At 43.8% G+C, this 25,060-nt stretch overlaps 4 protein-coding genes across 11 annotated transcripts; 1 reads left to right on the top strand and 3 right to left on the bottom strand.

Annotated features, from left to right (window-relative positions):
- Positions 1–498: 498 nt before the first annotated feature.
- On the bottom strand, positions 499–6,437 carry LOC306797228 (splicing factor U2AF 35 kDa subunit-like; the record flags this gene model as incomplete). Of its 5 annotated transcripts, none has more annotated exons than XM_079296474.1 (8): positions 499–791; positions 872–964; positions 1,189–1,322; positions 1,457–1,555; positions 1,877–1,926; positions 3,967–4,033; positions 4,279–4,366; positions 6,418–6,437. In XM_079296474.1, the coding sequence occupies 8 exons, from the start codon at positions 6,429–6,431 to the stop codon at positions 680–682; spliced, it is 657 nt and encodes a 218-aa protein (XP_079152600.1). In that variant the 3' UTR covers positions 499–679. The 5 variants fall into 5 exon arrangements, with proteins under 5 accessions (XP_079152600.1, XP_079152602.1, XP_079152598.1 ...); XM_079296476.1 differs by lacking the exons at positions 3,967–4,033; positions 6,418–6,437 and adding exons at positions 2,603–2,672; positions 5,220–5,274; XM_079296472.1 differs by lacking the exon at positions 6,418–6,437 and adding an exon at positions 5,220–5,274.
- Positions 6,438–6,591: 154 nt separating this feature from the next.
- btla (B and T lymphocyte associated) lies at positions 6,592–9,130 on the top strand. Its single transcript, XM_079296713.1, has 6 exons — positions 6,592–6,789; positions 7,623–7,946; positions 8,043–8,081; positions 8,207–8,329; positions 8,411–8,451; positions 8,541–9,130. Exons 1-6 carry the CDS (start codon positions 6,714–6,716, stop codon positions 8,904–8,906), a joined length of 969 nt encoding a protein of 322 aa, XP_079152839.1. The 5' UTR covers positions 6,592–6,713; the 3' UTR covers positions 8,907–9,130.
- A 3,420-nt stretch (positions 9,131–12,550) lies between these two features.
- Positions 12,551–20,954, bottom strand: LOC306797180 (OX-2 membrane glycoprotein-like). Of its 3 annotated transcripts, XR_013773102.1 has the most exons (10): positions 20,858–20,954; positions 19,682–19,759; positions 19,417–19,546; positions 18,757–19,080; positions 17,953–18,282; positions 16,917–16,964; positions 16,386–16,670; positions 16,161–16,262; positions 13,201–13,299; positions 12,551–12,891 (listed from the first exon to the last, which is right to left on the bottom strand). XR_013773102.1 is itself a non-coding variant. In XM_079296407.1 (9 exons), exons 3-9 carry the CDS (start codon positions 19,484–19,486, stop codon positions 13,295–13,297), a joined length of 1,164 nt encoding a protein of 387 aa, XP_079152533.1. In that variant the 5' UTR covers positions 19,487–19,546; positions 19,682–19,759; positions 20,858–20,954; the 3' UTR covers positions 12,551–13,294. The 3 variants fall into 3 exon arrangements, 2 of the variants coding, with proteins under 2 accessions (XP_079152533.1, XP_079152534.1); XM_079296407.1 differs by having other exon boundaries at positions 12,551–13,299; XM_079296408.1 differs by lacking the exon at positions 16,917–16,964 and having other exon boundaries at positions 12,551–13,299.
- Positions 20,955–21,601: 647 nt separating this feature from the next.
- Positions 21,602–24,614, bottom strand: LOC306797181 (uncharacterized protein). Of its 2 annotated transcripts, XM_079296409.1 has the most exons (7): positions 24,544–24,614; positions 22,915–23,253; positions 22,542–22,829; positions 22,426–22,461; positions 22,225–22,327; positions 22,043–22,141; positions 21,602–21,854 (listed from the first exon to the last, which is right to left on the bottom strand). In XM_079296409.1, the coding sequence occupies exons 1-7, from the start codon at positions 24,596–24,598 to the stop codon at positions 21,716–21,718; spliced, it is 1,059 nt and encodes a 352-aa protein (XP_079152535.1). In that variant the 5' UTR covers positions 24,599–24,614; the 3' UTR covers positions 21,602–21,715. The 2 variants fall into 2 exon arrangements, with proteins under 2 accessions (XP_079152535.1, XP_079152536.1); XM_079296410.1 differs by lacking the exon at positions 22,426–22,461.
- Positions 24,615–25,060: the final 446 nt, after the last annotated feature.

A 25,060-nucleotide genomic window follows, 5' to 3' on the forward strand; every position in this document is an offset into this window, starting at 1 on the left:
TATTTTTCAGTGCAATTTGTAAATTTAAGACTTCATCAAATAACCCAATTAGTTACAACTTTCTTCAACGAGTAAACATTTGTAAATTTAACCGACGAATAGACTTTGAACAGGTAGTTGGGGAAAAGGCATGGCGGATTGGCTTTAGCTAATATTGCATCATTCACAGTGTAATAAAACAAAACAAGTTGTCATGTAAGCATTGAAACTGTTGATGCAAATCTAAAATGACTGATCTGCCGTTAACAGTTGTACCAGTTTGAAGACTGTCCAAAGATTAAGAGTAATAAGAGAGAGAGGTGACGATTGACGATATGAAAAATCACTGGTGCTCATTTTAGCAGCAAATGACCATCATCATCAGTATAATAAAGAACTTTTTAATATAAATATCTTTCCCATGTTGCATGCAGTTTACCAATAATCAGCCCCGTCCTGATATAAAAGGTCTCTCCATAAGAAATAACCTCGTTTTCATATAAACAAGCGGTGCCAGTGCAGAGTTACAAATCTGTTTTATTGAGAAAGCGACACAAGCTTGTCTTAAAAAAAGGGAATAAAAGAAAAACACTTCCAACGATTCACCGATAAAGAAAATAACTTTGTCATCACTGCTGGGGTCAGGGGGGGGGGGGGGGGGGGGGTGTGTGGTAGGACATCGGGTCGGTCTTGGCTTCTTTCAGAACCTTCCAGAGCGCTCTCGGTCCCTCGACCGTCTCGGCCTCTCGCGCTCCCGCCGCCGGTCCCTCGAGCGGGAGCGTCTTTCCCGGGAGGGCGATCCCAAGCGGTTCCTGGTGGGAGAGAGGAAAAAATATGAAGTGACAGATCCGAATTGAACTGAATTGAATTGAGCGTTCGGATATTGCTGTACCCTTTCTTGCGGCGGCCGTACAACTCCCTTCGAAGTTCCCGCGATATTGGTTTCAGGTGCATGAAGTTGCAGAAGCCCCCCCGGGTACACTCTCTGTAGGAAGACAGGGTTAGGGTTAAACTTGCTTGGCTTGCATATGGTGAAGCATTGCCAAGAGGAAAAGTTGGCCCACCAAGTAGAACATAATGATCCTTATTCTCCCCCCACCCAAACAAGCGCACATGGACAGCAACAGCACTCTTAATAAAATCACATTCATTGTATTAAAAAGGACTTTACATTCGAGGACATATCAGTGTTGACCAGGTGTCACTCACCCCATTTCATACTGGCGGCAGCACGCTTCCCTGAAGTCAGTGACGGGGGAGAGCTCCGAGTGGACGGCTTGGGCGTTGAACCAGCGATTATTCAGGTCCGTGACGGCTTTCTCTGCATCCTCCTCACGACGAAACTACACAGAGAGCACGCGGGGTTAAGATCACCAAGGACGGCTGAGGATGAAGTCACGATAGAAGCTTTGTGACATTTTAAAAAATCACACCATTCCACCTCTCCCCGGTGGATACATTCAGACCGATTACCAACCTTAACGTAGACGTTGCCGACAAGGTGGTCGCCCAAGTTGTCGCACACGTTCATCTCCTCCACCTCGCCGTACTTCTCCTCCATCTCCGTGAACACCTCCTGTATCGGGAATGAAAAACAAACGCGAGTTGAAAAACAGGCTTTCATTGCCGAGTTTTAATTGTACGGTAACATTCACCACAGGGAAGTTACAGAATGATATAAAAACCGAATAAACTGAAGGTAATCTCTCATGTGTAAGTGCAGCTGTTGCACATCCCTCCCGTGTAAATATTAACTCTTGCGTTGGCACAAACTGAATGTATTTTGGCAACCCTTTGAGCCTCAATGCCCTGCAGAAAGGCAGATAGCGCCGTTTCCCAAGTCACATCGCGCTACATGTGGAATGAAGGCGAGCCGGCGGCACAAAAGGTCACTGACCTCAAAGAACTCGTCGTAGTGCTCCTGCATTTCCACATCGCTGACGGCGCCTACAAAACAAGGGACAGTGAGGGCGACACCGGTGGCAGAAGCAAACACATCTGAACTGTGGCAACATAAACATGATACGTCTCGCTATGATTGTCACACCCTGTAAACACTGAAAAGGTGGCGAGTCTGTATGTTGTATGTTACTCTCTCCCAACTTATTTCACGGAAGCAAATGAAAAACTAGAGCTGACCATGTTTTGTTTTTCCTCCTAGTTGGTTTTACTTTGAAATGATCTGTTTGTGTAAGTATGTGTACATCATGTGCATGGGGGGTCATGACGTGATACCACAGAACGTATCTGGACTATTCCCCCCCCGGCTTCATGACAACACTTGGCTGTAACATGGAGGAGAGTTTGCTACGTCGAAGGACAGCACTAGTAGAAGCCTGCTTCAATGAATCAGGTGGTGTGCTCGGTGTGAAAGTGTTCCGTGTGGAGCAAAGAACACAGAAACAGTCAGTTCATTCTGCCTTTTGAGGTCTAACACATCAGCAAAATGAAGGACCTGACACCAAAACACACTAAAGTTCGATTGAAACGTGCAGAAGAGCACGCGGCCTGGTGTTCAGGCCTCTCTGGAGGATATGTTCCTACGCTAAGCCAGATTTATGTGGGGAGGTGTGATACAGTAAGTTAAGTGCTGGAGGGTCCTGCAGATGAAGGGAGAACTTACAGTGCAAACCATCAGCAGACTGGGCAGAGTTTTGAAGGTTATGAAGGTAAATGTTCAAGAGGGAAATGGTCTGAAATACAAAACGTAAACTTCTGTGACATAAATCAACCAAAATAAAGAGCTGAGGAGGAAAAATGTTTGATTAGAATTGCGTCCCTGCGGTATTAGGTGTCGTCAGTTCCGGGTCTTAATTATGTGATGGATGAGAATCTCAGAAATGGCCACTCTGTTGTTGTTGTTATTGTTGTTGGAAGAGAAGCTTATTTCCCCTCACTGGTTAATATTTTAAGATATTTGCTCCTTTCCCTCTACTTCTAGCATTTTGCTTTCTTTTAAATTATTAATAATATTACAGATAGTTGAATGAAAATGGGCTTTACATGCGTATTCTTGGCTCATGTTAGAGGCTAAGGCACACATATTGATTTAGTGAAGCATGAATATGCCGAGCGACAATAAGACGGTCAAAGAATTGAAACCAAACACATAGTGAGGTTATACGTTTGTATACAAGCTGAAACGGCCCACTTTTGTCTTGCAAAATCGTGTTTTTAATTCATGCATTCGAAGAAACGGCAAACTTCATTTATGATTTTATACCCATATCATTTACTGCTCCAATGCAAACTGTAAGTTACTCTTACACAATAACGGAACACATTTACCGGCTGATAAATGAGTCTTTACGAGTTGTCCGTCTGTATAATTAGGCACTGAATGGAAGTGAATGGCCTCAAGCGGTATCCTAACATTTGTTTGAAAACATCAAATTGTTCCAGAATTGCGTAACACGCACGCAACATTCAAGATATGAAAGCAAAAAAACACGAAAGAATAAAACGTCCACAGGTAGCGGTTATATTTAAACCAAGAGGTCATTTTAAATCATCTTGTAAGGGTGCTGATAAAGGACATTTCACCGGTCGCATGCGACGCTGAAGTTACGGATGTCTCGTGTTTGAATGGCAGACTGAATGCTTTAAAAATTCACTGGATGTGTAATTCACGTATGGGGCACCGGAGGAAAACACACACAAGTCAGTTACACTTACCTGTATGAGAGGCACTGCTTCAGCTCGATGAGACCGGCCACATGTTTACTGCACACACGGCTCTAAACATCTCATTATCACCAGCACAGCCGGTAAGAGCGGTTTGTGTTTTGGCAAAACTCAACTACACAAGAGAGTGGAAGAACCATGAGCGGGTGTTTGTGACGAGTAACTCAATTTGGGATACTTGGAAGATTATAGGGTCACAACCCGGGTCTCCAGTTAACAGGGCTGAAGCAGTACCTAACATCTGTTGTTGTACGCGAGCAAAGAATGTAGAAAAGAGAGGTGGCTGACAAATCTGTGACTTACAGCGCGAAGCGTCGGCCGTCTGTGCACTGTTCTGTGGATTGCGGTAGATGTTCTGGATCAAGATGGTCTGCAGGAGAAAGAGCAAAGAAGCATGTGATCAGGCTCCTTTGATTGCTTGTTCAGGTTTGTGCTATTTGTGATCTTTTGATGGATATGCAGGCACAACATCCTGAGGAGAAAGCGGCGATTGTGTCTGGGGTTAGTCCATATCTAAAGCTCCTTGCGGTGAAGCGCTACACGAACGCAGCCTATTTACCGTTAACAGCGATATGTCACAGTGTTGTCGGAGAAGCACTTTGATGGGATCCTCACCTGGCTGAAGGTCGGTTTGTTGTGCAATCTCGAGCAGCGGTCTCCATGTCTGCACGCGCCAATTTTAAAATAAAAGGAGCAGTTGACCCTGGAAAAGAAAAGAAAAATGTATTATTCATACATTTGTTACCTACCTGAGTAAGATAAGATAATCCTTTATTCGTGTACATATAACATATATATATATATATATATATATATATATATATATATATATATATATATATATATAGTGCAAACAAGAGACATAGTAAAAAAACAAGATCAAAACAAGTATTATAAATAAGTAATAATAACAAAACAGTGAAGAATATTAAATATAAAAATAAGTTAAAAAGTCCATAATAACTAAAATATTATCTATACAGACAGAATAGTTGTGTGTGTGTGTATATATATATATGTGCATACACACACACACACACACATATAGTGTCAACAAGAGACATAAACAAGATCAAAACAAGTATTATAAATCAGTAATAATAATAATAAAACAGTAAAGAATATTAAATCTAAAAATAAGTAAATAAGTGAAAAATTCACAATCACTAAAATATTATATATACAGACATAATAATTGTAGTGTTGCACAGTGTATTTATATTAGTGATGAATTTGTGTTTAGCATTAGAACTAGACAATATCAACTGGTAGTTAATTTACACCAATACTGTATTCAATAGATCACACTGATGCACTAATAACGTGACTCTACGCACACACAGCTGCAGGTTATCTCAGGTTCCTTCCTGACTTTCATTCAATGTGTTAGCTCGGAGTTAGCTTCCTGTGGCTACTGTTAGCTTGGCTGCAGCGTTCAGCAGCGCTGCGGCTACACACTGAGCCCAGCGGGCGAAGAAGAAGCACCGCTGCACGCATAGTTATGACAAGATGAATCGTTTGGGCGACCACTGCAATACATATTCAATAAAACGTACTTGTCTTTCTCTGTGCCGAAAATGGATGCCAGGTACTCCGCCATTTTCGGCTCGCTGGAGACGTAGGGACTGACGTCATTACGTAAAAAAGTAGTGCGATTGCGTAATACGCTACCATCCGATAACTTGCGCTGCCACTGAACGCCACACGATGGCGCCATTTCTCCAGAATATATATAGTCAATTACAATGATTTTATTATTATCTCAAATAACCATCCTTGTCTCATTGCGCGAATCGTAACAACAAGATCATTTACCAAGTTCACCAAGTACTATCATAGCTAAATGCATCAGTGATACCCCAAAAGTATATATGGGATATATAATACCATAACACCCTATTCTAAGTGAGGTATTGTTACTTTTTACTTGGGTAAAGGATCTGAATATGTGTGTACTTGTATTCCACTAAAATGATCTGATAAAGCAAGGTTTTATGTGAAAAAATAGTAAGCTACTTTAATAAGCTCATCATAAACTCATATAATGCATTGTTGGGGCCACCTACAATATGACAACTTGTTAAAGGTGGGCATCAATGCTTTTACTGCTACTCTAAAATGGGGAAATATTCAAATGCAGCGCTTTAATTTGTGTATTTATCTCGATTTTGTTAAGCCCATTTTCTCCAGAGACACTTACACAAGACAGATTAAAAGAAATGTGGATCCTACATATCCCATAATACAGCTCTATCATATCTATTGAACCCTGACACCATCAGGGTTCATTTCTATGTATAGAGCCACAGAAGACTTTGAACATCCAGCTGAATAAAACTGTGACAAATAAACTGAACTTCATGTGTAAAAGTGTTGTAGTCGTCCTTTAAACCTGAATGAGGCAGACTCATTGACAGATAAGCAGTCCAGGGGCTGATGGTGTTGCCCAACAGCAACCACACACACACCCACTGCAACAGATTAGGCATTTAAAGAGGCCCCAGCGTCCCCATCTCCCCTTTACTGCGCTGTGCATCCTCCTCTGAAACCACACTGCCGTGCACAAGGCCGCACAAGTTTGCAGGAGACGCAGATGGTGAAGATGAAAGGATGGGAGAGGGTGGAGGAAGTCAGCTTAACTTAAAGAGGGTGAACCACAGACATTGACAAGAAGTGATGGAGTCGCTCGGAAATAAAAAGAGAGGTAAAGTGAGAGAGACAGATCTTCGCTATCTGTATCGTCGAGGTGAGCACCTGAGCACTCTCATGGGATCCCTCTCATCTGAGATGTTTTACTGCACCAGAGCTGCAACATTTAGAGAAGCAAGCCCACCCACGGACCTTCTCTCCCCTCCAGTGCACTCACCGCCCCTGCTTTAAAGGGGAAAGAGGCAGAGGTAGGAAGGGAGCGAGCAGAGAGTGTAGAAAGAGGAAGCGGCGTGCATCTAAGTGGCTTCAACATCAGCGTCAGCACTTCTCTGTTTTGTTAACCAAATAATGATGTGCTCGGAGGAACATTTCCCACTTGGACCGGCTACGACGGAGGCATCATGAGGCCTCACCACCGCTGGGCCGTCCTGCGTGTGTTCATCTTGGCAGGGATGCTTCTCACCTTAAAAGCTAACAGTAAGTTCTTATCTTTTGGGCGTATTGTGCAGTCTCAGTATTTGTGGAGTGTGTTTAATCAGGCCCTTGGAGTCAAAAGTCAGCTTCGTGACCGTAAGGTTCACAATAAGGTTATTCTTCCTCTAATATACCCCATTATAATCTTAATCTTCTCGAAAAGTCTGTAAATTCTACCATGACATAATGATTGTAGTATTGCACAGTGTATTTATGTCTGTTGAACACATACAAATCGGTTTCTGATGCTAAAAATGCTACTTTCAGGTAACGTCTTCCACGGCAGGTGGAAGTGGGAGTTTGATGGAAACAATTAGAGATCGCATGCGAACATCAAAGAGGCAGAAACATATTTTGATCAAAACATGGCACAAAAAAAGAAACACATTTTTTAGGTGGTACGCTCTCTCAGTTCCCTTTTTTCATGCAAATTGTGTTTCCATTCATCAAGTAAATGTCAGTTTCAGTGTGTTTCATTGGTTTTACTGTATTAAGCCGTGTGTTCGGTGTCCTTACACGCTTATAACATGTTGATTATTAATGAATCGATTCATCCGGGTCCAAGTTGTTGTCTTTTTATATATTTTCGGAGAGATTTGAGTGAGCATGTGCTTGTTATCAATTTAGACGACTTCATTGCTTATCACAATATCTCGATATATGATTGCATCGCGGTACGATTCCATTGAAAGAGAAATCATAATGTATAATTCTCACCAGCCCTAATTCTTTCATAAACTGGTATCGGATTCAATTGCTCCATTAGCACAGTTAACTGTAAAGTAAGGATGAATGAACCTTTTCTGTTTGTGTTTGTTGTTTTTGTCCTTTTGCAGGTGAATATTCAGATTGTGAAGTTGAAGTTAGAGTCGATCGTAACACGGCTTATAAAGCTTTCCTCGGAAAAGACCTTCGGATTCACTGCACAGTTGGATTCTGCAGCGGTTCACCGCCTACAGTCTCCTGGTACAAACGTGAGAAGGCCGATGTCCCCGTCAACGTGAGCAGCGGCAGTCACATTAAAACGGAGTGGGAACTTTTGAAAGATTTAGAAGGGAGATCATTTTTGATCTTTCAAAAGGTACGCAGCAACGACTCAGGTGTGTATCAGTGTCGAGCTGGAGGAAGTGTCAGTCACAGCATCAACGTCTCGGTCCACGGTGAGTGAGACTTTTACTTGTTGCTTAATACATCTTAACAAAACGTCTGTCTTCATATCATCAGACTTGACATTGCTGCTGTGCTTTGTTTTATAGCTGATGGCACCAATGTTACAAAGAACAATGACACGAACAGTAAGAATAAACCAGTGTTGTGCAGTGGAACTGACATTTCATTTGAATCTAAATTCTTCAAACACCAGTCGCCTTTATTACTTCAGATCAAACACATTCATGTTAACTTCCTCTTCTTCTGGCAGGAGGAACTTCTGATCAGAAACCCTCAGAAGATCCATGGCTGTACATGTACTTTGCTGCAGGGATTGTGGCTTTCGTCGTCATGGTGATAATTATATCGGTCGTATCAATGCGAGGGTGTAAAGGTGAGACCTTGAATAATTCATACGGGACGTGATTGTGACTTTTACAACAGTGACTAACTTCAGCAAAATGTCAACGTGCAGGCAAATCAAAGTCAAAGAAAGAGACGCAAACGGAAAATCAGGTAAGAAAAAGGTGCATTTCAAACCTTTACATTCCATTTTTTTTTTTAATACCTCAAATATTTCAATGCAAGATGCTTTTTTTTTGCAGTACATGGCGATCCCCATGGTCGAGCAACCCTTCTTGCACGCCAGCCCTCAGCCTCTGCCAAGAGGAAGCCCCTCTGGTCCGCCATGTCGGCGGTCGACCCGGGGAAAGACCCCGCCCTCACACCCCGACGAGTCGCCGTCGCCGAAAGACAACGGGCACGTGTACGGCAAGACGAGAGGGGGCCGAGAGAGGCGCGGGGTCGCGCTGCAGGAAGCGGGGGGTTCCGTTGTGTACGCTGCTCTCAACCATCAGCTTCCAGCGGCGGCTGCTGCCCGGCCGCGGAGGCCGAGAGAGGAGACGTCGGAGTACGCGGCTATCCGCGTGAAAGACCCGTCACCCACGAGACAGAAGAGCACGACGTCGTGACGTAAACTCAGCGACTGTTAACACCAGAGGACCACATTTCAAAGTGCCAGAGGAGCTCAACTTTAGCCCGATGCTAAAATTAGCATCTTCACAATTTGGCCAATGCTTAAAGGACTCTGCTGGACATGTGTGAGGTCATCATGTAGGCTACCAATGACAAACTGTCATTCGGTTTCTCAAACTGGGACATCAAGAATGTAATCACGATCTAATCATTTTGTGCAATCACATCACATCGTGTGTATCCATAACTGTTTGATTTCAAATAAGATGACATCCATCATTCACTGCCGACTGGTTTTTTTTGTCTTTAAAACACTCTGTGTGTGTGTCTGAAATGTCCTTCTCTGTGCTGTGACATGCGGTGTAATGGGGGTATGCATACGCCGAAGACCACGGTACCCAAAAGCAGGAAGTGAAGTAAACCACGTCATTGACTTGAGTAAGTTTTTGGAATCAGATGACTTGCATGTGAAAGATGCTAAAGATGATATTTTTTTCAAATATAGAATCCAGAGCAGGTGCGCAGACACAGCGAAGACTCTACAGCGCAGCATTCAAACTCAAAGAAACAAACGAGACAAAGTGAATGTGGTTGCAGTCAAAAACTGAAGAAAATCGATGAATGGCTGTTAAACTGACAGAATGTAAAGATATTGGGTCTTTGATGCTGTAATGGAGTGATTTTAGGTAATTGTTTGCGCATCAGGAGGGTATTTTAGATGGTCAATGGAAAATATTCTGCATACTTTTCATTGCATTTTCATGATTTACGTTTCAGCCAGAAGAAATGACATAGAATTAGTTTCGCTTTCACCTCCTTCATTTAGACTGGTTGACCCCGATCCCAACCACGGCCCCAAGACCCAAAACCCTAACATTCAGCGAATGTAAACTTATTTCATTTGGTAGTTTTCAGGTCGCCAGAACTAAAGGCAAAAAGTGCTTTAACCACAAAGATACTTCTCACCACTTGCTGACCTGAATCTTTTATACAGCTGCAGTATGAAAACCCCACACAGCTGTTTCTGTGATCTACAGACTGATTTTTTAAATACTTTCCCACTGCTTTCATGTTATTTCATCACAGACTGTCCATTAAGCCGAGACAAATTGTCCAATCATGTCTTATCTGAGACATTTTTTGGATTTCCACATACAGTTGTTGCAGAAGACTTGCTGCTGAAGGTCTAATCTGAAAAAAACAAGAGTAAAAAAAGCCACAAAACAACAAGAATGACGACACAATGCAGTGCATATTCACTGAAAGGATTATGGGAACAACAGCTAATCTTTCCTCTCAATCCAATTGTGCAGGAAAATGCAGGGACACACCGAGCCGCCAGCCCTCCCATGATGCTTTGCCTCCATCTCCCATCGATGAAAACAGTCAGCCGTGCCTTGAAATCAATCCGCCAAGTTAAATTGCATTATTATTGCATTCATTTCAAGATCACAAGACACTTGTATCCCATGCTTTGTATTGTTATGCAGCACGCTTTAGTGATTGGGTTTTCACGGCCATTACATTGACAAGATATGAAGATTTCCTTTGCACAATGACGTCTTTTCTGTCCTGAATAACAATGAATGCTGCTGCAGACTCCGTGTCGTGCATTTGTATTGCTGTGTGAATCAAAGTGCGACAGCACAGACGTGAAATTTCTCACATGGGAAACCACTATTGCTGAGCTCTTGCAGTGTGTGTGTGTGTGTGTGTGTGTGCAGAATGCAACACATTTACAGGTAAATAGTTTTGTTTCCTATAAAGGTAACTGTGTTCACACCTCTTGTGCAGGAGCAGACAGGCCGACGAACAGGAAGCAGAATTAAACCACACGTCACATATGTAAACACAAAGGCTGGAAGTTGTTTTACAGCAAATAATACACATTTTGCAATCACGATTCATCCTCTGGGGACCATGATGAGCCGTACGAAGTCACATTGAAATCCATCAGAAAGATGGTGAGATAGAAAAAAATAGAAATAAGTCTCCATCTTTAATATTTACTGAGGAATTCATTGTCCAATTAAACGCCTGTTTCTGCACGGCAAACCTCATGAGGCTTTCATGCTGATAATCTTGCAGGGAGAGTTGCGTTGCCTGGACATTTCCCACGCTGTGATTTTGAAACTAGTCCAAGGTTGCTAATGAACATTCCACATTTCAGTATGACTCACATTTAAAGCACATGTTCGGTGCACTCGGAAAGGGGAAAAAACCTTCTTGTTGTTGTAGTTCAGCTCATCACACCATCAACTCCCACTCTGAATCCAGGAAATGGCACCTTTCACTTCAGACTGAAAGCCGCCGCTACGGTGTCAATGAGAAGTGAACCAAAGCTCTCCATCGGCCTCCTCGTGTTTAGTTTGAGTCGAAAAGACCATGAAGCGTTTCATTCCTACAACAAAACACTTGTTACAGACAATAGGATAACATCATTTGTCATATATCAAAAGACAGTGGAATGTAAATTAAAATAAGTGCACAAGAAGAAACATGGAGTTCTGAGAGAGAGAGAGAGAGAGAGAGAGAGAGAGAGAGAGAGAGAGAGAGAACATTTCAGAGAGTGGACAGATGCTTTATCTTCCAATATGTTTGAAATCTGGCATGCAATGACATTTAAATATATGTTGAACACTAAATGAGCAGCCTCTTGATTTTGCGGCAACAAAACAGTCACCACATTGTTGCCTGATCATGTTTTGCAGACTTTTATCATCCACAGAGGCCGTGTCGAAGGAGAGTATTTTGCAGCTGGTTAAATGGCCCAAAAGCAGAGTTCAAAAGATTTGTCAAATGAGTGGAGAGTGACAGTAGGAGTCTGCCGTACACAAGCGCAGGGCTGCAAGAAGCTCGAGGAGCGAACGTGGCCTGTGGCACGTGTGGTTTGAAAAGTGCTAAAAGCCGATGTGCTTGCACAGGCACTCACACACACTTGCACACAAACACCCCACCCAAAGAACTGCATCGCCCACCACCCACGATGTGACACATGCAGGTAGAGCGGCTCGTAGCCCCTTTAGAGTTACAAACAAGGAAGTATAGAAGCTCCTGCATCTTAACAGCGATGCTCGGTTCTTCATTGTGGTATTTAAGGGGAGTGGAAGTGGAGAAATGAATGCTGGATGAGACAACTTGAAAACGCACTTTAAACATGGTCACCATCTAGTGGTGTAAGAGTAAAACTCTGGATTCTGAACTCAAAAGGGAACCAGCCAAATACTTCATATTCATATTTCTGACCAGGGTGACGTCATAAAACCACAGAGGGACCAAAACAAAAGGGATTTTATTGTGAAGTCCACTCAAGGTTCGCAGTTTCCTCCAGATGAGCACCGCTGCTTTTATTAATAGTCCAATTATTTGCTATAAATAAAAAATAAATATGTCAAGTGCCTCCAAGTAACAAAGGAACTACTTTCCCTTTCCTGTCTTTGTGACGTTTGTGGAAACTGTAAGCGGGGAAAAAAAAGTGTCTCAGATGTTTGGGGGAAACGCTACAATGGTTCAATTCAGGGTTCATTTGCAAAACAGGATGAATAATTCAGTTTGAGGAAAAGTCAAGTGCTGAAGACGTGATTATTATCACTGAAAGAAAGAATGAAAAGTTTTTTTTACTTCAATATAGGCATTTATTAACATGTAATCCTCTTTATATACAGATAATTACTGGAAAGAAATCCAACAACTGTGTTTAATTGTTGTTAGAAAATATGTTTTCCTGATAAATGAGATTAAAATGATATTCTCAACAAACCTAACTCTAAAAAGTTAGATTCTAACACTGGTGTTTCCTACAGCGCGGCTCTGTAAGTCATGAAATACTGTACAACAATGTCACAACACACACACACACACACACACACACTCCGTCTCACTCAGTGATTCACAGCTGCGGGGTTCATCGTTGAGGCGGTGTTAACCACTGAGCGAAGGTTACAAGTCGACCACCCTTCTCTGTCCCGCGCAACACGGCAGCTATAAATAACAAACCGTACATTATTCCCCAATCAAACACATCCTTTCAGTCTGAGTCACAGCAGGGCTGGTTCACCAACAGTCAGATTTCAGCCTCCTTTCCTGTCACTTGTAAAGTCCAGCTCAGTATTGGCACGGCGTCCTTTTAACCCTTCTTCTCTACAGTAGTTTATAAACATGGTTGTCTCACTGACTCACACTAATTGGGTGATGTAGCACCCTGTGGTTTGGCAAAATGACCTGATGCTGCTAAACAGAGTGTTTGGGCATTGAACTCTAAAAAAGCAACACATAGGATAACCCAATTACCTTTAATTTAGCTTATTTGGAGATATAAGAATAATGTCAGGCTCAGAGCGCCGCTGGACCGTCATCAAAGCAGCGGTGACGTCGGGCCTCCAAATCAGTCTGAGGAAAGAGAGAAAAGACACACTTGTCAGTTGGTCAGAAACTTTTCACAACGTTTCATTCATCAACACGAATCCTTCCTCGGCAGTGTGGACGTCCTGTCGGGCTGTGACACCCTTTTCCTGACAGAGATTTTCTTGAGATTCCACCGGTAAAAAGGTTGAGCAGTGACATTTATAATAATAGAACAAAAGGTATCATCTTCTCCAACTCTTTATAATAATTAGACATGAATCTTAAAAAGACAACGAGTCACGCTAGCAGCTCTCTGCAGCTAAATGCGAACAGGACAGCCCATAAATCCCATTTTTGATCTGTGACAATGAAGATTACAGCTCCAACAAGTTAAAATACTGAAACACTGCAGGAATTCCTCCGCCGTGATTAACGGCCTGCCACTCCTCAGTGTGCATGTGGCAGAGAGTGCAGTGCGAGCAGCAGGTGTCACTAGCATCCTGTTAGGTGCGCTGTGTTTTCCTATGTCTAATCTCTGAGGAGCAATCTGTGTTCAGTTGAGTTCTGCCCTCATGGCCGGATGTGGCTGCTCCCCCGTGCTTCCTGTGGTGCCACCGATTAAAAGGTGCCACTGAAAACATTGGCTTTCATGAGTAAACGCGTCTTATCTGAGGTGAACTCCCTGTTCTTGAAGCTGTGCCACCACTGCACCTTATAGTCTGTACATCTCAACCCCGGCCACACCACAAAAAACATGGAAACGCAAATAGACGAGCAGCACTTTACTGGAAGAACCTCGGCCCTATTTCCCAGCCGTGATTGAAGGCCGAATTACGCCCACTGATTCAGGAGGGAACCACAAGGACCCATTTGTGGCCGGCTCGCGGTTCAGCTTGGGCCGCAGACGTCACAACTCTTCGGGCCGTCCACAGTGGGTTTCTCTGCAGCGGAACGTCTCCGCCGCACTTTAAATGCACCGTATCTCTGTGATGTCTTAAAGGGTCAGTTCACCCCCGTTACAACAAAAGCATTCCCCCCTTTAGTGGTGGATGTCATGCATTTTTTTCTTCTGAATTTACAGCTTTAATCTTGGAAATTGATCAATTTAATGTTGCGTAGAAATACTTCAGAGGCTTAAAAACTTTTCACAGGGACTATTTCTTTGAGATCTATTTCCTCTAGATCAGAGGCGTGCTCTCTGTCTGTTTGATGCCATTTAAATAACAGAATGAGGTCTGCTCCAAATAAGGACTGAGGCTTCACAGCTCTCCTCGCTTGAACTGAAATCTGAATCACATCACAGTGAAAGCCGGCGTTCCCGGCACACTTCAGCCGAGCCGAGGCTGGGAAAGACAGCACGCGTGTGTCTGTACAGTGGAGTGTTGTTATCCTCCTCGTCACTGCTCCCTCCTCCGGGCCTCTAATGTCTGACTTCCCCCCCCCACAGTCCAGAGGATTAAAAGAAAGAGGGTCTTTTATTCTGGCTGCTAACTCACGACAATCAGCACAGCCACTTGGTATTCCACTCAGGATCCACGGAGTTGACTTTCAAGCAATGTGGAAAGTCTCAAGCTAAAGGAAGCTTTTTTTTATTTCTGAGAAAAATCTATTTTTGCAGTGACCCAGCTGCCATCCAGTCAAGATATCCCACAGATGTTTGAGCAAGCTCTGGTTCAACACAAGACCATCAATCACATGCAAATACAGCATTTAAGATGACAAGAGTGTCCTTTACCGTCTGAAACATTTGGGACGTGAGAAAGACACAAACACGCCTTTGTTGCGGGCAAATGTGGAATTTGGAGCTTTGACATGGGGAGGCGACGAATAAAGCAGGAATTAAAGCGACGTGTCTGCGTGTTTCCATCTCTGAGACATCAGGGAAATGGACGTATGTGCCCTCTACTTTCTTATCGCACAAGAAAACAAAGACGAGGAGGAGCTGAGCGGGTTAAAGGACACTCGTAAATCTTTTTGGGACATGAATTGCTCTCCAGAAGAACTTTATTCGTTGGGATTTCTCTTATGGTTCCGGTTTGCTCACAAGTGCCAAATCGAGATCATCCGTGGGACCGTGCTGACCTCGACGCGTCAGCTCCCACTTTTGTTTTTCTCCCCTTACGACTTTTGTTTGGCCGGCAGAAGCGCCGGCGTCAGCCAAGGCGTCCGTCATTGCAGCGATAACTTCGGCCTCTCCCTCGGTGGGCAGAGAATTTACGACAAAGGGGAAATGGGCTGTGGTCCACACGCCACATTACGCTGGCACCACACTGTTTCCACGACACCCGGAGAGCATTGTGGGAAAGGTGTTACCGGAGAGCAATGCCACCTCTGTGTGGAGAGTTCCTGAGAGCCCTGTTGACCTTTTCAAATGGGTGTTTTCAGAGCAACGTGAGGTATTTCATGGTGACGACGCTCCTGTTCACTCTCACTTTACCAACACGCAGCGCATTCACTTCCTCTGAGATCTCTTTCCAAACTGTTGTACTGTACTGAACTACCAGGCAAGCAACCTGAACTCTGAAGCAGTTTAGGATTTACCCAAAGTGCCTCTTTTCCACTTTCTTCACCCACGTCTTCCTGAGCTGCTGGCAGCCTTAAAAGACAACATCCACCTTCTCATAACAGGAGTTACAGTCATTGTTGATGACATGCTGTAATGTACTCTTTTGCAACAACCCTGCGCACTTCCCAGAATGCCTTTGGCAAACCACAAGAGAACAAGCATGACCCTGTTGCCCACAGCTGCTGCAAACACTCTGTATTTCACCGGTACTGTTTTAGGTGGATTCAATGAAATAGTAATTAAATGTGGACAGAAACTGCGAATACGTTTTGTCACGTCGTTGATGAGCGAGTGTGGCTGGAAGGAGTGAATGAGGTGACGCTGCAGAGTCGGGACTCACCGGCAGAACAGATGAAGCACTTGCAGAGACACACACACAGACAGAGGAGGAGGACCGCGACCACACCGCACACTGAGAGGAGGATGACCATGGCTGGACCCACTGCAACACACACACACACACACACACAATTATGCACTTGTGACTTCTAACTGCAGTAATATGATAAGATGTGAGACATCAGAGAAAAGGTGAATTGGACTCCTTAGTACAGGATCTCCTCACCGTTTGTGTTGAGGGACACTGTCAGGGGTTTCTCCAAACCCGGGTGGTGCACGAAGCACTTGACGGAGAGCTCACCGAGCAGCGCCGATTGGAAGAAGAGCGTGCTCGTCGTGAGCGTCGTGCCGTCGCCCTGGTCGTAGGCGGATGAAATGGGCGGTCCGAGTGTTTGGTTGTCCCCGCCGATGTTCCACGTGATCTCCGCTGCAGGTCGGGACCGGGCGGTGCAGTTTGCCTCAGCGACCCCCGAGGGCGAGGTCACGTGACTCACCTCTGGTTCGGGTAAAACTGGTGAGAGAACGATTGTGTTCAGTGGCTGCTTCGGTCAAATTGAGCATATTATGTTGTTTTCTTTGCTCCGCGATAATTGTTTGTATTTTGTCCGAGCTTGCCGATCACAGACAACAGAAAGCAGAGATGGAGAGACAGGGCACATCGCCTGTTAATCTCCCCCCCCCCCCCCCAAGGACACAATAACACAAGCTGTCCTCCGACGGGCCGCCAGAAAACAGAGGCAAAGCAGCTTTTACTCACTGTGTGGTTGCGTTTGTGCGTCTGGATCTTCTGTCAGTTGAGACAAAGCTTGTTTAGCAGAGCGAGGAGAAGGACAGACACGCGCGCACACACACACACACACAATGAGGCCTTGTGTCTGGGGAGACAGTGAGCCACTTATCCTCTGGGCTTTCACACACACACACACACACACACACACACACACACACACACACACACACACGGAGGAAGATCAACAGCCACTCACAGTCCTGGAACGTTTGCTGACGGCTTCTAAAAGTCAGAAAGGTTGTGCTCTGTTTAACGTTGTGGTTTACACCTCTCTGGCACAGTGAGGGGAGGAAGAGGACGGGGCTGAGTGAGGGGAGGAAGAGGACGGGGCTGAGTGAGGGGAGGAAGAGGACGGGGCTGAGTGAGGGGAGGAAGAGGACGGGGCTGAGTGAGGGGAGGAAGAGGACGGGGCTGAGTGAGGGGAGGAAGAGGACGGGGCTGAGTGAGGGGAGGAAGAGGACGGGGCTGAGTGAGGGGAGGAAGAGGACGGGGCTGAGTGAGGGGAGGAAGAGGACGGGGCTGAGTGTTGGCGAGGGTCCCGAAGCGCCGTCACCAACACAGTAGTTGAATGACCCACTCGAGAAACTCTCACCTCAGGGTTTGTTTATCCAGAGTTTCCCTTTCCTGAGCTACGTCTGCGATGCACACACACAGTAGCACACATTTCCTCTCAGCTTACAGTGCATTTCCAGTACAATACGTGTCAAGAGCCTTTGGAAAATAATCCCGAAGGTGTTCAGTGTTTGTATTCAGACAGAACTGTGTCTTTAAACCTTTTTACTGCTAAAACAATTTAGTTTCTTTGCTGTTCTGTATGTATTTTCTTGTTGACTTGTGCGGATTTATATGAAGGCCAAGCTACAGTAGAGACAGTCATTGCAAACTAGTAATAAAAACAATACATCTTTTCGCAAAGAGAGCAAACTGGAAAGCCGTGGTAATGTGCGTTTTAGACCCAAACACCGACCTTGCATACAGTGTTGAAGACAGTTCAGGTGCTCACCGTAAACAGACAGGCAGGCGGTGTCTCTTCTGGTGCCGTCTGGGTATGTGTGGAACTCGCAGGTGTAGCACGCCTCGTCCTCCGTCTTGACCGCCCGGATAGTCAGTTGGGTGTCGCCCAGGGTCCGGCTCAGGCTAACCCGGCCCCTGTACTGCTCCTCGGTCTTCTGGTGGCCGCGCTTGGTGAAGGAGGCCACGGCGATGGTGTCTCCCTGCTCGGCCGTCTTCCTCCACAGCACCTGCTGCACCCTCTCGGGGAGGTCGTACCAGCAGGAGAGGGTGGCCGGCTTCCCGCTCACGGCCGTCTTGTTGCCCTCCAGGCGCACTTTGCCTGGGACAAAGAGAATGCTCCTGTTATTAATCTTAATATCAGGAAAATGAAGATGACTGGGTGTGGATTTCTGCTGGCCTCAAATTGTACAAGAAAAACTTTACAGGACTTCTGCTTGTGTGCAACAGGAGGAGTCTGGCTTCATTAAAAATGTGTTTTTTTAGCAACAACAGGAAGTGCCAAGGCTAGCTGGGTGGGTGGGCTCTCCCGCCTGCTGGTCCGCTAGTTCAAACCCAAGCCTACTACTTCCTGTCTCATAAGGGGTCTAGTGAGAAAAACAAACACCCTCTGTGACCCTAACAAGTTTCAGATGTTGAGTGTGAGCTGCGGCATGAAAAGATGTGTATTGAAGATAACTTGTTCTTCAAGATAACAGACGGGAGGAGCCAACTCTGATGAAGTTGTTTGGCCAGTAGATTCTTGACACAACTGGAATCTCTGGAAGTAAACTTCAGATGAGATTTGAACTCTGACCAGCGATGCTGATGCACGTGGTGCCTTCCAGCGGGCCACTGGGGTAAACATCAAAGATGCATCGGTAGCAGCCCTCGTCATCAGGCCGCACCCTCTTGATGGTGATGTAGCTGCCGTCGCTGTGGGAGGCGGTGAGCTGCACGTCGGCTTCCTGGTGGCTGACGAGCACCGGCACCTTTGGCTGGTACGCCAGCAGGACCGTGTTGTGCATGTTGAGCCAGCGCACTTGCCCGACGGTTTCGCCCGCTTCCGTGCTGACGTTGCAGCCGAGCAGCAGGGACTGACCTATCTCTGCCCTCAGACTGGCAGGAGCCGTGACCCGACCTGAGTTCAGAGACCATGTGACATTTAAAGTTCATGTAATACAGTGGCGAGAGAGGTACTGAGAGCATTGACTTAAGTATCAACACAACAATGTAATGAAAACTCCAGCACAATTTAAAGTCCTTCACTTTACACAAAGTACTTTCTACAATGTAGTGCCGTAGAAGTATAAAGGAGCAGAAAATGAAAGCAATAAGTAAGAACTGAAGTAAATGTACTTTGTTATAGTTGCCATCACTGCCAAGAGAACTCGGTACCAAGGAAACTGAACTCACTCGAGTCAGATCTTTCTCGCTCACCAAAACCAAAAAAGCACCAAACGGATGCCGAACGTACCTTGCGTCCCGGGAACTCCCATTCCCACCATCCAGAGCAGCAGACACAGGGACAAGGCAGGTCCACACATCGCACACTGAGGCTGGGTTACCAACTCACACGCTGAGCCACAATCACTTCCAGGCCGCAGCTGCAAACACGAGCACGGTCAGAGCGCTGGAAACAGCCCAAACCACGACCAACTAACTAACTCGTGGGGAGACGCAAAGTAAAACATCAAGCAATGACACAAGTGTGAATGCATGAGGATGTGATGCAGACGTACCCCCGGTCAGCTGTCCAGTGTCGTGACTTGTTTGAGCTGCTGCTGGTCAGCACAGTCGTAGCTGCATCTTACAGTCTGCTGTAATGGGAAAGGTGAAGCCAGAGGATGACATTAGCAATGACAGCATCCTCTCATCATGGGTTACACTCCCTGGAAGGGAATGAACCTTTTTGCAGCTTTGAGACATCGGTTGCCATGAAAATACAAATGTGTCAGCATCAACAACAACAGCTGCTGACTCATGAAACATCACCTGGAGGTTTTACATGACGATCCACAGCATGCACACACCCTGTCCGGTTAACCCACAATCATCCGGCAGCAAAGCAAGCTGCCCCACTTTGATGTCTAGACAGCGGCGACTGCGAGATTTCAAGATCAATACCTGAAAATCCAACCTCAAAGAAATGATGGTGGCCGTGTGTGGGTGGGTGGGTTGCAGGCACCAGCCGAGCCCAGCTGCTGTTTGGCTTTAAACATCACATTGTGTGTAGAAGACAATAAAATGAATCTCATAATTCGACTCTGAGATCACTTCTCTATATCCTGCAAAGGTGGAAACAGCAGGGATCAACTGGCCTTTGATCAGATCTCAACCAAACCACCTAAAAACCACAAGACAGACCAGGTCCAGACCTCAGAGCTTTATGGGCGTCATGTTCTCATTTTGCAGTGCCAACCATCTGGCTTCAAGCTTGCAGCACGCTCCTGTTGGGCAACAGTTAAATCACGCTTCCACTACAAAAAACGCCACTGATGTCTCACTGCAACTCATCTCCAGGTGGTCGGTGAAAGTCACCGGAGGACAGATGTTATGTGAGATTTCTTGAGCAGAATATCATTATTTCACATAATCAAGCCACTTTTGAGGATGTACATTATGTCTCTTGCCAGGTTTTATGACAATTTAACCCAAAATAGAAATGTTTATAAAAAAGGGTGGCACAAGTAAAATATTTTCATTATATGGGGAAAAATGACAACTCTAAAAGAAGTTTAAATATATCCATATCTTCATAGTCAGGTCCTGAAAAGTGTCACCATAAAACAAGCTCGACAAACTAATTAAGGTGTGTTGACATTCATGGATGAAGAAAGAAACAACTTCTTACATTTAAACTCCGGATCAATATTGCCGCAAATAAAGAATCTTTCACAATAAAAGACGGAACTTACCCGCTGACAGGTGAAAGGCAAAGTGAGCTCCCGGTGCTGTCTGAGCTACAGGTAGCGCGAGACTGGAGCAGGAGAATCCATGCTGCAGAGACGAAACTACCACCGAACTGCGTCGAGTTTCCTGCCGCCGCATTTTACTCCCCGATTTCTCAAACGCCATCAACTCTTCCGCAGTATATCTGAGGAGCGCAGGACCTCCTGTGGCCATGTTGTGCATCTGCTGCTTAAAACCTGCAGCAGACTTCTCATGCAAAAATGCAATTTACATTCTGTTCGGTACATTTCATCTTGGCTTTCTTTCTCTGCTGGTGTTTGAACTGCAGTATGTTCTGTTAAGTCCTTGTAAAATACCAGATTTTAAGAGACTTTCTTTTGCACAAAACCCTTATTTTGTTCAATGTTCCTTGAAGACAGTATTGATAAACATGGTTTGCATTCAAAGCCCACAATTGCATGCTTAAGCCATCATTTTGATTGTTCAATGACATTTTGTTCTGCTGACACATTTCTTATTTTGTTGAATGTCCCTTTAACACAAGAATCACACACATTCAATGTTTAAATCCAGTAAAAAGGCCTAGTTTCAAAATTCAGTTTATTTATTTTTTTAAATACAAAAAGAACAGGTACAAAAGTAAAAACAAATAAAAAGACGTACAAACAAAGGATACAAATGAGCAGAGTATTGTTCGAACACTATCACCTGAAGTACAGATATTTCAAAAATCAAAACTATTGTGAACATGAATATTTTTGATCTGCTGGAATTATTATCCATGAACTGATAAGTTCTCTATGTTGTCCCAAAAAAAATGAAGCATGATTTCAGGACTTTCCAGCAGGTTTCGTTTCGGGACTTCAGTCTTGTAGGTTAAACTTTGGAACCGAAATCAAGTTATTTGTTCGCGCAGACCGTTCTGGACAGTCGCTTTTTTTATTCTTTCCAGTAGAACGTTGCCGCGGTTCGTTCCCGTTCTTCATTAAAGGTGTCATTGGCCTTCAGATAAAAACAGTTCGTCAGAAATCATTCAGAACAGCAGTGATGTGGATGAACATCAGTCTGATTAGCAAGTTAGCATGTTGTTAGAAGAGTAAAGCCCCAAATTAGACAAAGTGGACTGAATTGTTTTTACAAAAGAGAAAATGAAATATAGGTATGAGTGAAAAATGAATGAATTGACTCACTCATGAGAGTCTTTCTTGTTCTTCTCGTTGTCCCTTTGTGACACACTGACGGAGTCAAGAAAAGCCAGTGTTGAACAAGCATTCACTTGTGGATTTTGTCTGAAAAGATTTGGATGAGTCATGACCATATGAACTGTGAGACACTGGTATTAATACAAGAAAGGTGATGAGTTAAAAGTTACCTGTTCTGGTGTTTCCGTTTATAAAGGATGATGACAGCAGCAGCAGCAGCAGCAGCACAAACACAGACTCCTCCGAAGACCAACCCAATGATCAAACATATATCTGTGGGAAAAGAGGGAAATTAAAAAGACTCAACATTCATAAAGCAACTACAGATCAAATGGTGATACGGACGTGAGACCACATAAAGGTTGACTGACTGAAATCATTATCAGATCCAGATCCCACATCAAAACCTGGGAAGTAAAAACAAAAGACTTGAGCTCAGAAAGTATTCATCAATCTATGAATCAGTGTCTTTAGAAGTGTTTCTCACCATCAGCAGACGCCTGTATGACCTCAGGAATCACCGCATACACCTCTATCTGAGGACCGGAGAGCACTCGCACTGCACATCCAACCCGCGGCCTGTTGTCACTGAGACGAGACAGCACAGCTGTCGTGGTGACGGTGACTGTGCCGTTGGCGTTGGCGATGCTGGTGGAGTTGCAGTGGGGGACAGTCAGCGTGACGGTGGGAGCAGGTCGACCTGTGGCCGAGCAGGACACGAGTACCTCTTCGGCAGAGTTTGATTCTCTGACATGTAGAAAGGCTTCGTGCAGCTCTGCAAAGAAAATATGTTGAAATGCCGTTAGTGGTAATGTTACAGAGTAGACAGAGGATTGTGGAAGTGTCAGCAAGGTTCTCACCATAGAGCTGGAGGCATGTTGTCGCAGTGAGGGCACCGTCAGGGTAGGTGTTAAACAAGCAGCGATAGCATCCTTGATCTTGGTCTGTCACGTTCCTGATCACGATGGAGCTGTTCTGCAGTCCCGCAGCTTTAAACTCCACTCTTCCTTGATACTTGGTGCTCACTTTCTGACCAAAGTGTTTGTTGTCGGTAGCGAGATCCGTCTTCCCCTCAGGTGAGATCTTCTGCCACGTGACCTGCACGACATCTTTAGACCGCATCAGCTGACAGGTCAAGCAGGCGTTGTCTCCTAAAGCCGCCAACACGGTGCGCTGGGATCCGATCAGAGCGGTTTGACCTGCAGGAAACACATGTGCGTGATGAATCCACATCTGGGTCATTCCTACTGTTCGGGGCCATTTCAGCCAGGTTTACTTCCATCAAAATGTTTTAAATTTTCCATGGTTTTTATATTTCATCTGAAAGAGGGCTTGTACATCTTATTTTCAAAATTACCAAAAATGATTGGTTTCCACTATGAACAAGCGTAACAGGGTGGACATGTTGTGAGTTACGACATCATTCAAGCATTCTAACACATTGATTAAAAAGGTTTATTAAAGAGTGATACTTACTCTGCTACTTTATTATTTCCCCCCAAAAAGTGTATGCTACTTCCTTAGTCACATGACTTGAGGAAACGTCAGGGGGCGTGTGCAGGGAGATTTGCATCACAGTAACAGCGGGGACAGTCAACTCAGGGACGAAACATATCTTACAGATTTAAGCATTAAAAGCGCATTAATAACAAAAAACATTTGGTGAGGAATATTATAAATATAGCTATACAACAACGAGGGAAAATTTGGAATTTGTTTGATTTATATTACTTATATCTGTATCTTAATTTGACCAAACATGATTGGGGACATGGCAGTTGAGCCTACTTGTGCTAAAATTGGAGTAATTATTTCCAATTAAATTATTCCTGCATACATATAATTTAGTTGTATGGTAAAGGGGGTATATATATAAATATATATATATAAATATAAATAAATATATATATAAATATATATATAAATATAAATATATATATATATATATATATAAATATATATATAAATATATATATAAATATAAATATATATATATATATATATATATAAATATATATATATAAATATAAATATATATATATATATATATAAATATATATATAAATATAAATATATATATATTTATATATATAAATATATATATATAAATATATATATATAAATATATATAAATATATATATATATATATATATATAAATATATATATAAATATATATATATGTTAATATTACAGCATTAATATTACAGCTGACCCGTTCTGGAGAAAAGAAAACGATCAGCAGGATATAACAGCTCTCATTGTGGATGTAATGAGCAAAGATACTGCAACTCCAGTTCTGACGGAGTTTGATGAATAAAAGACGTTTATTTGCAAAATGTGATATCGAATATGAGGTAATCGATGCAATCATATTTAGCTCCAAAAACGTAACTTTATACAACAAGCATACGAGAGTCACACAGCTGTGCTTTAAATCACATATTTCGATCTAAAGGTCGGGAAACATGTGTATCATCTCTTCCTCACCTTTGTGAAAGACTCCCAACGCACAAAGGAGATGTAGGACTGCACGGCGGGACATCGTGGCTGCATAATGATTTGAATCTACCGCCAGAAATAGTGAAAGTGTACCTGTTGCCCAGGTAGGCAGGAAACTAGTTTGTGAACTTTGTCCCTGTGACTCATGATTTATATCCTTAAAGGGACACACACACACTTTAAAAGAGTTTACATTTCATTCACTTCCAGTGTTTGACAGGGATTAATTAGCACCTGGATGAAAAACTACCAGCTTCACCAGAATTGAAACCATACATTTAATATGTCAGGGTGGATGTGCATTGAGCAATACATAACACTGCTGAGTATCCTGTGTTGACTTCTTCTGGCACAGCAATTTGTGCTGTATTAATATAATCATTAACTAATTCTTCAAAAATAAATAAAGCCATTATTATAGAATTAAAACTGAAGGGTTTGTGGCTCTATTGTGTGATTTCTCCATTCCTTCTAAGGTCCTTTGTGACGGGTTGGTGCAGTGATG

This window comes from Melanostigma gelatinosum (genome assembly GCF_949748355.1).
Source record: "Melanostigma gelatinosum genome assembly, chromosome: 24".
Taxonomy (NCBI): Eukaryota; Metazoa; Chordata; class Actinopteri; order Perciformes; family Zoarcidae; genus Melanostigma; species Melanostigma gelatinosum.

Excerpts from the sequence above, each read along its gene's own strand:
- LOC306797181 (XM_079296409.1), bottom strand. The coding sequence starts at position 24,598 with ATGTCCCGCCGTGCAGTCCTACATCTCCTTTGTGCGTTGGGAGTCTTT. Across the intron at positions 22,328-22,425 it reads TGGATCTGATAATGATTTCA|ATATATGTTTGATCATTGGG; the intron begins GTCAGTCAACCT and ends CTTTTCCCACAG. Across the intron at positions 22,142-22,224 it reads AAACGGAAACACCAGAACAG|ACAAAATCCACAAGTGAATG; the intron begins GTAACTTTTAAC and ends AAATCTTTTCAG.
- btla (XM_079296713.1), top strand. The coding sequence starts at position 6,714 with ATGAGGCCTCACCACCGCTGGGCCGTCCTGCGTGTGTTCATCTTGGCA. Across the intron at positions 6,790-7,622 it reads TCTCACCTTAAAAGCTAACA|GTGAATATTCAGATTGTGAA; the intron begins GTAAGTTCTTAT and ends GTCCTTTTGCAG. Across the intron at positions 8,082-8,206 it reads AAAGAACAATGACACGAACA|GAGGAACTTCTGATCAGAAA; the intron begins GTAAGAATAAAC and ends TTCTTCTGGCAG.
- LOC306797180 (XM_079296407.1), bottom strand. The coding sequence starts at position 19,486 with ATGTGTGGACCTGCCTTGTCCCTGTGTCTGCTGCTCTGGATGGTGGGA. Across the intron at positions 19,081-19,416 it reads GGGAGTTCCCGGGACGCAAG|GTCGGGTCACGGCTCCTGCC; the intron begins GTACGTTCGGCA and ends CTCTGAACTCAG. Across the intron at positions 18,283-18,756 it reads CACGTGCATCAGCATCGCTG|GCAAAGTGCGCCTGGAGGGC; the intron begins GTCAGAGTTCAA and ends TCTTTGTCCCAG.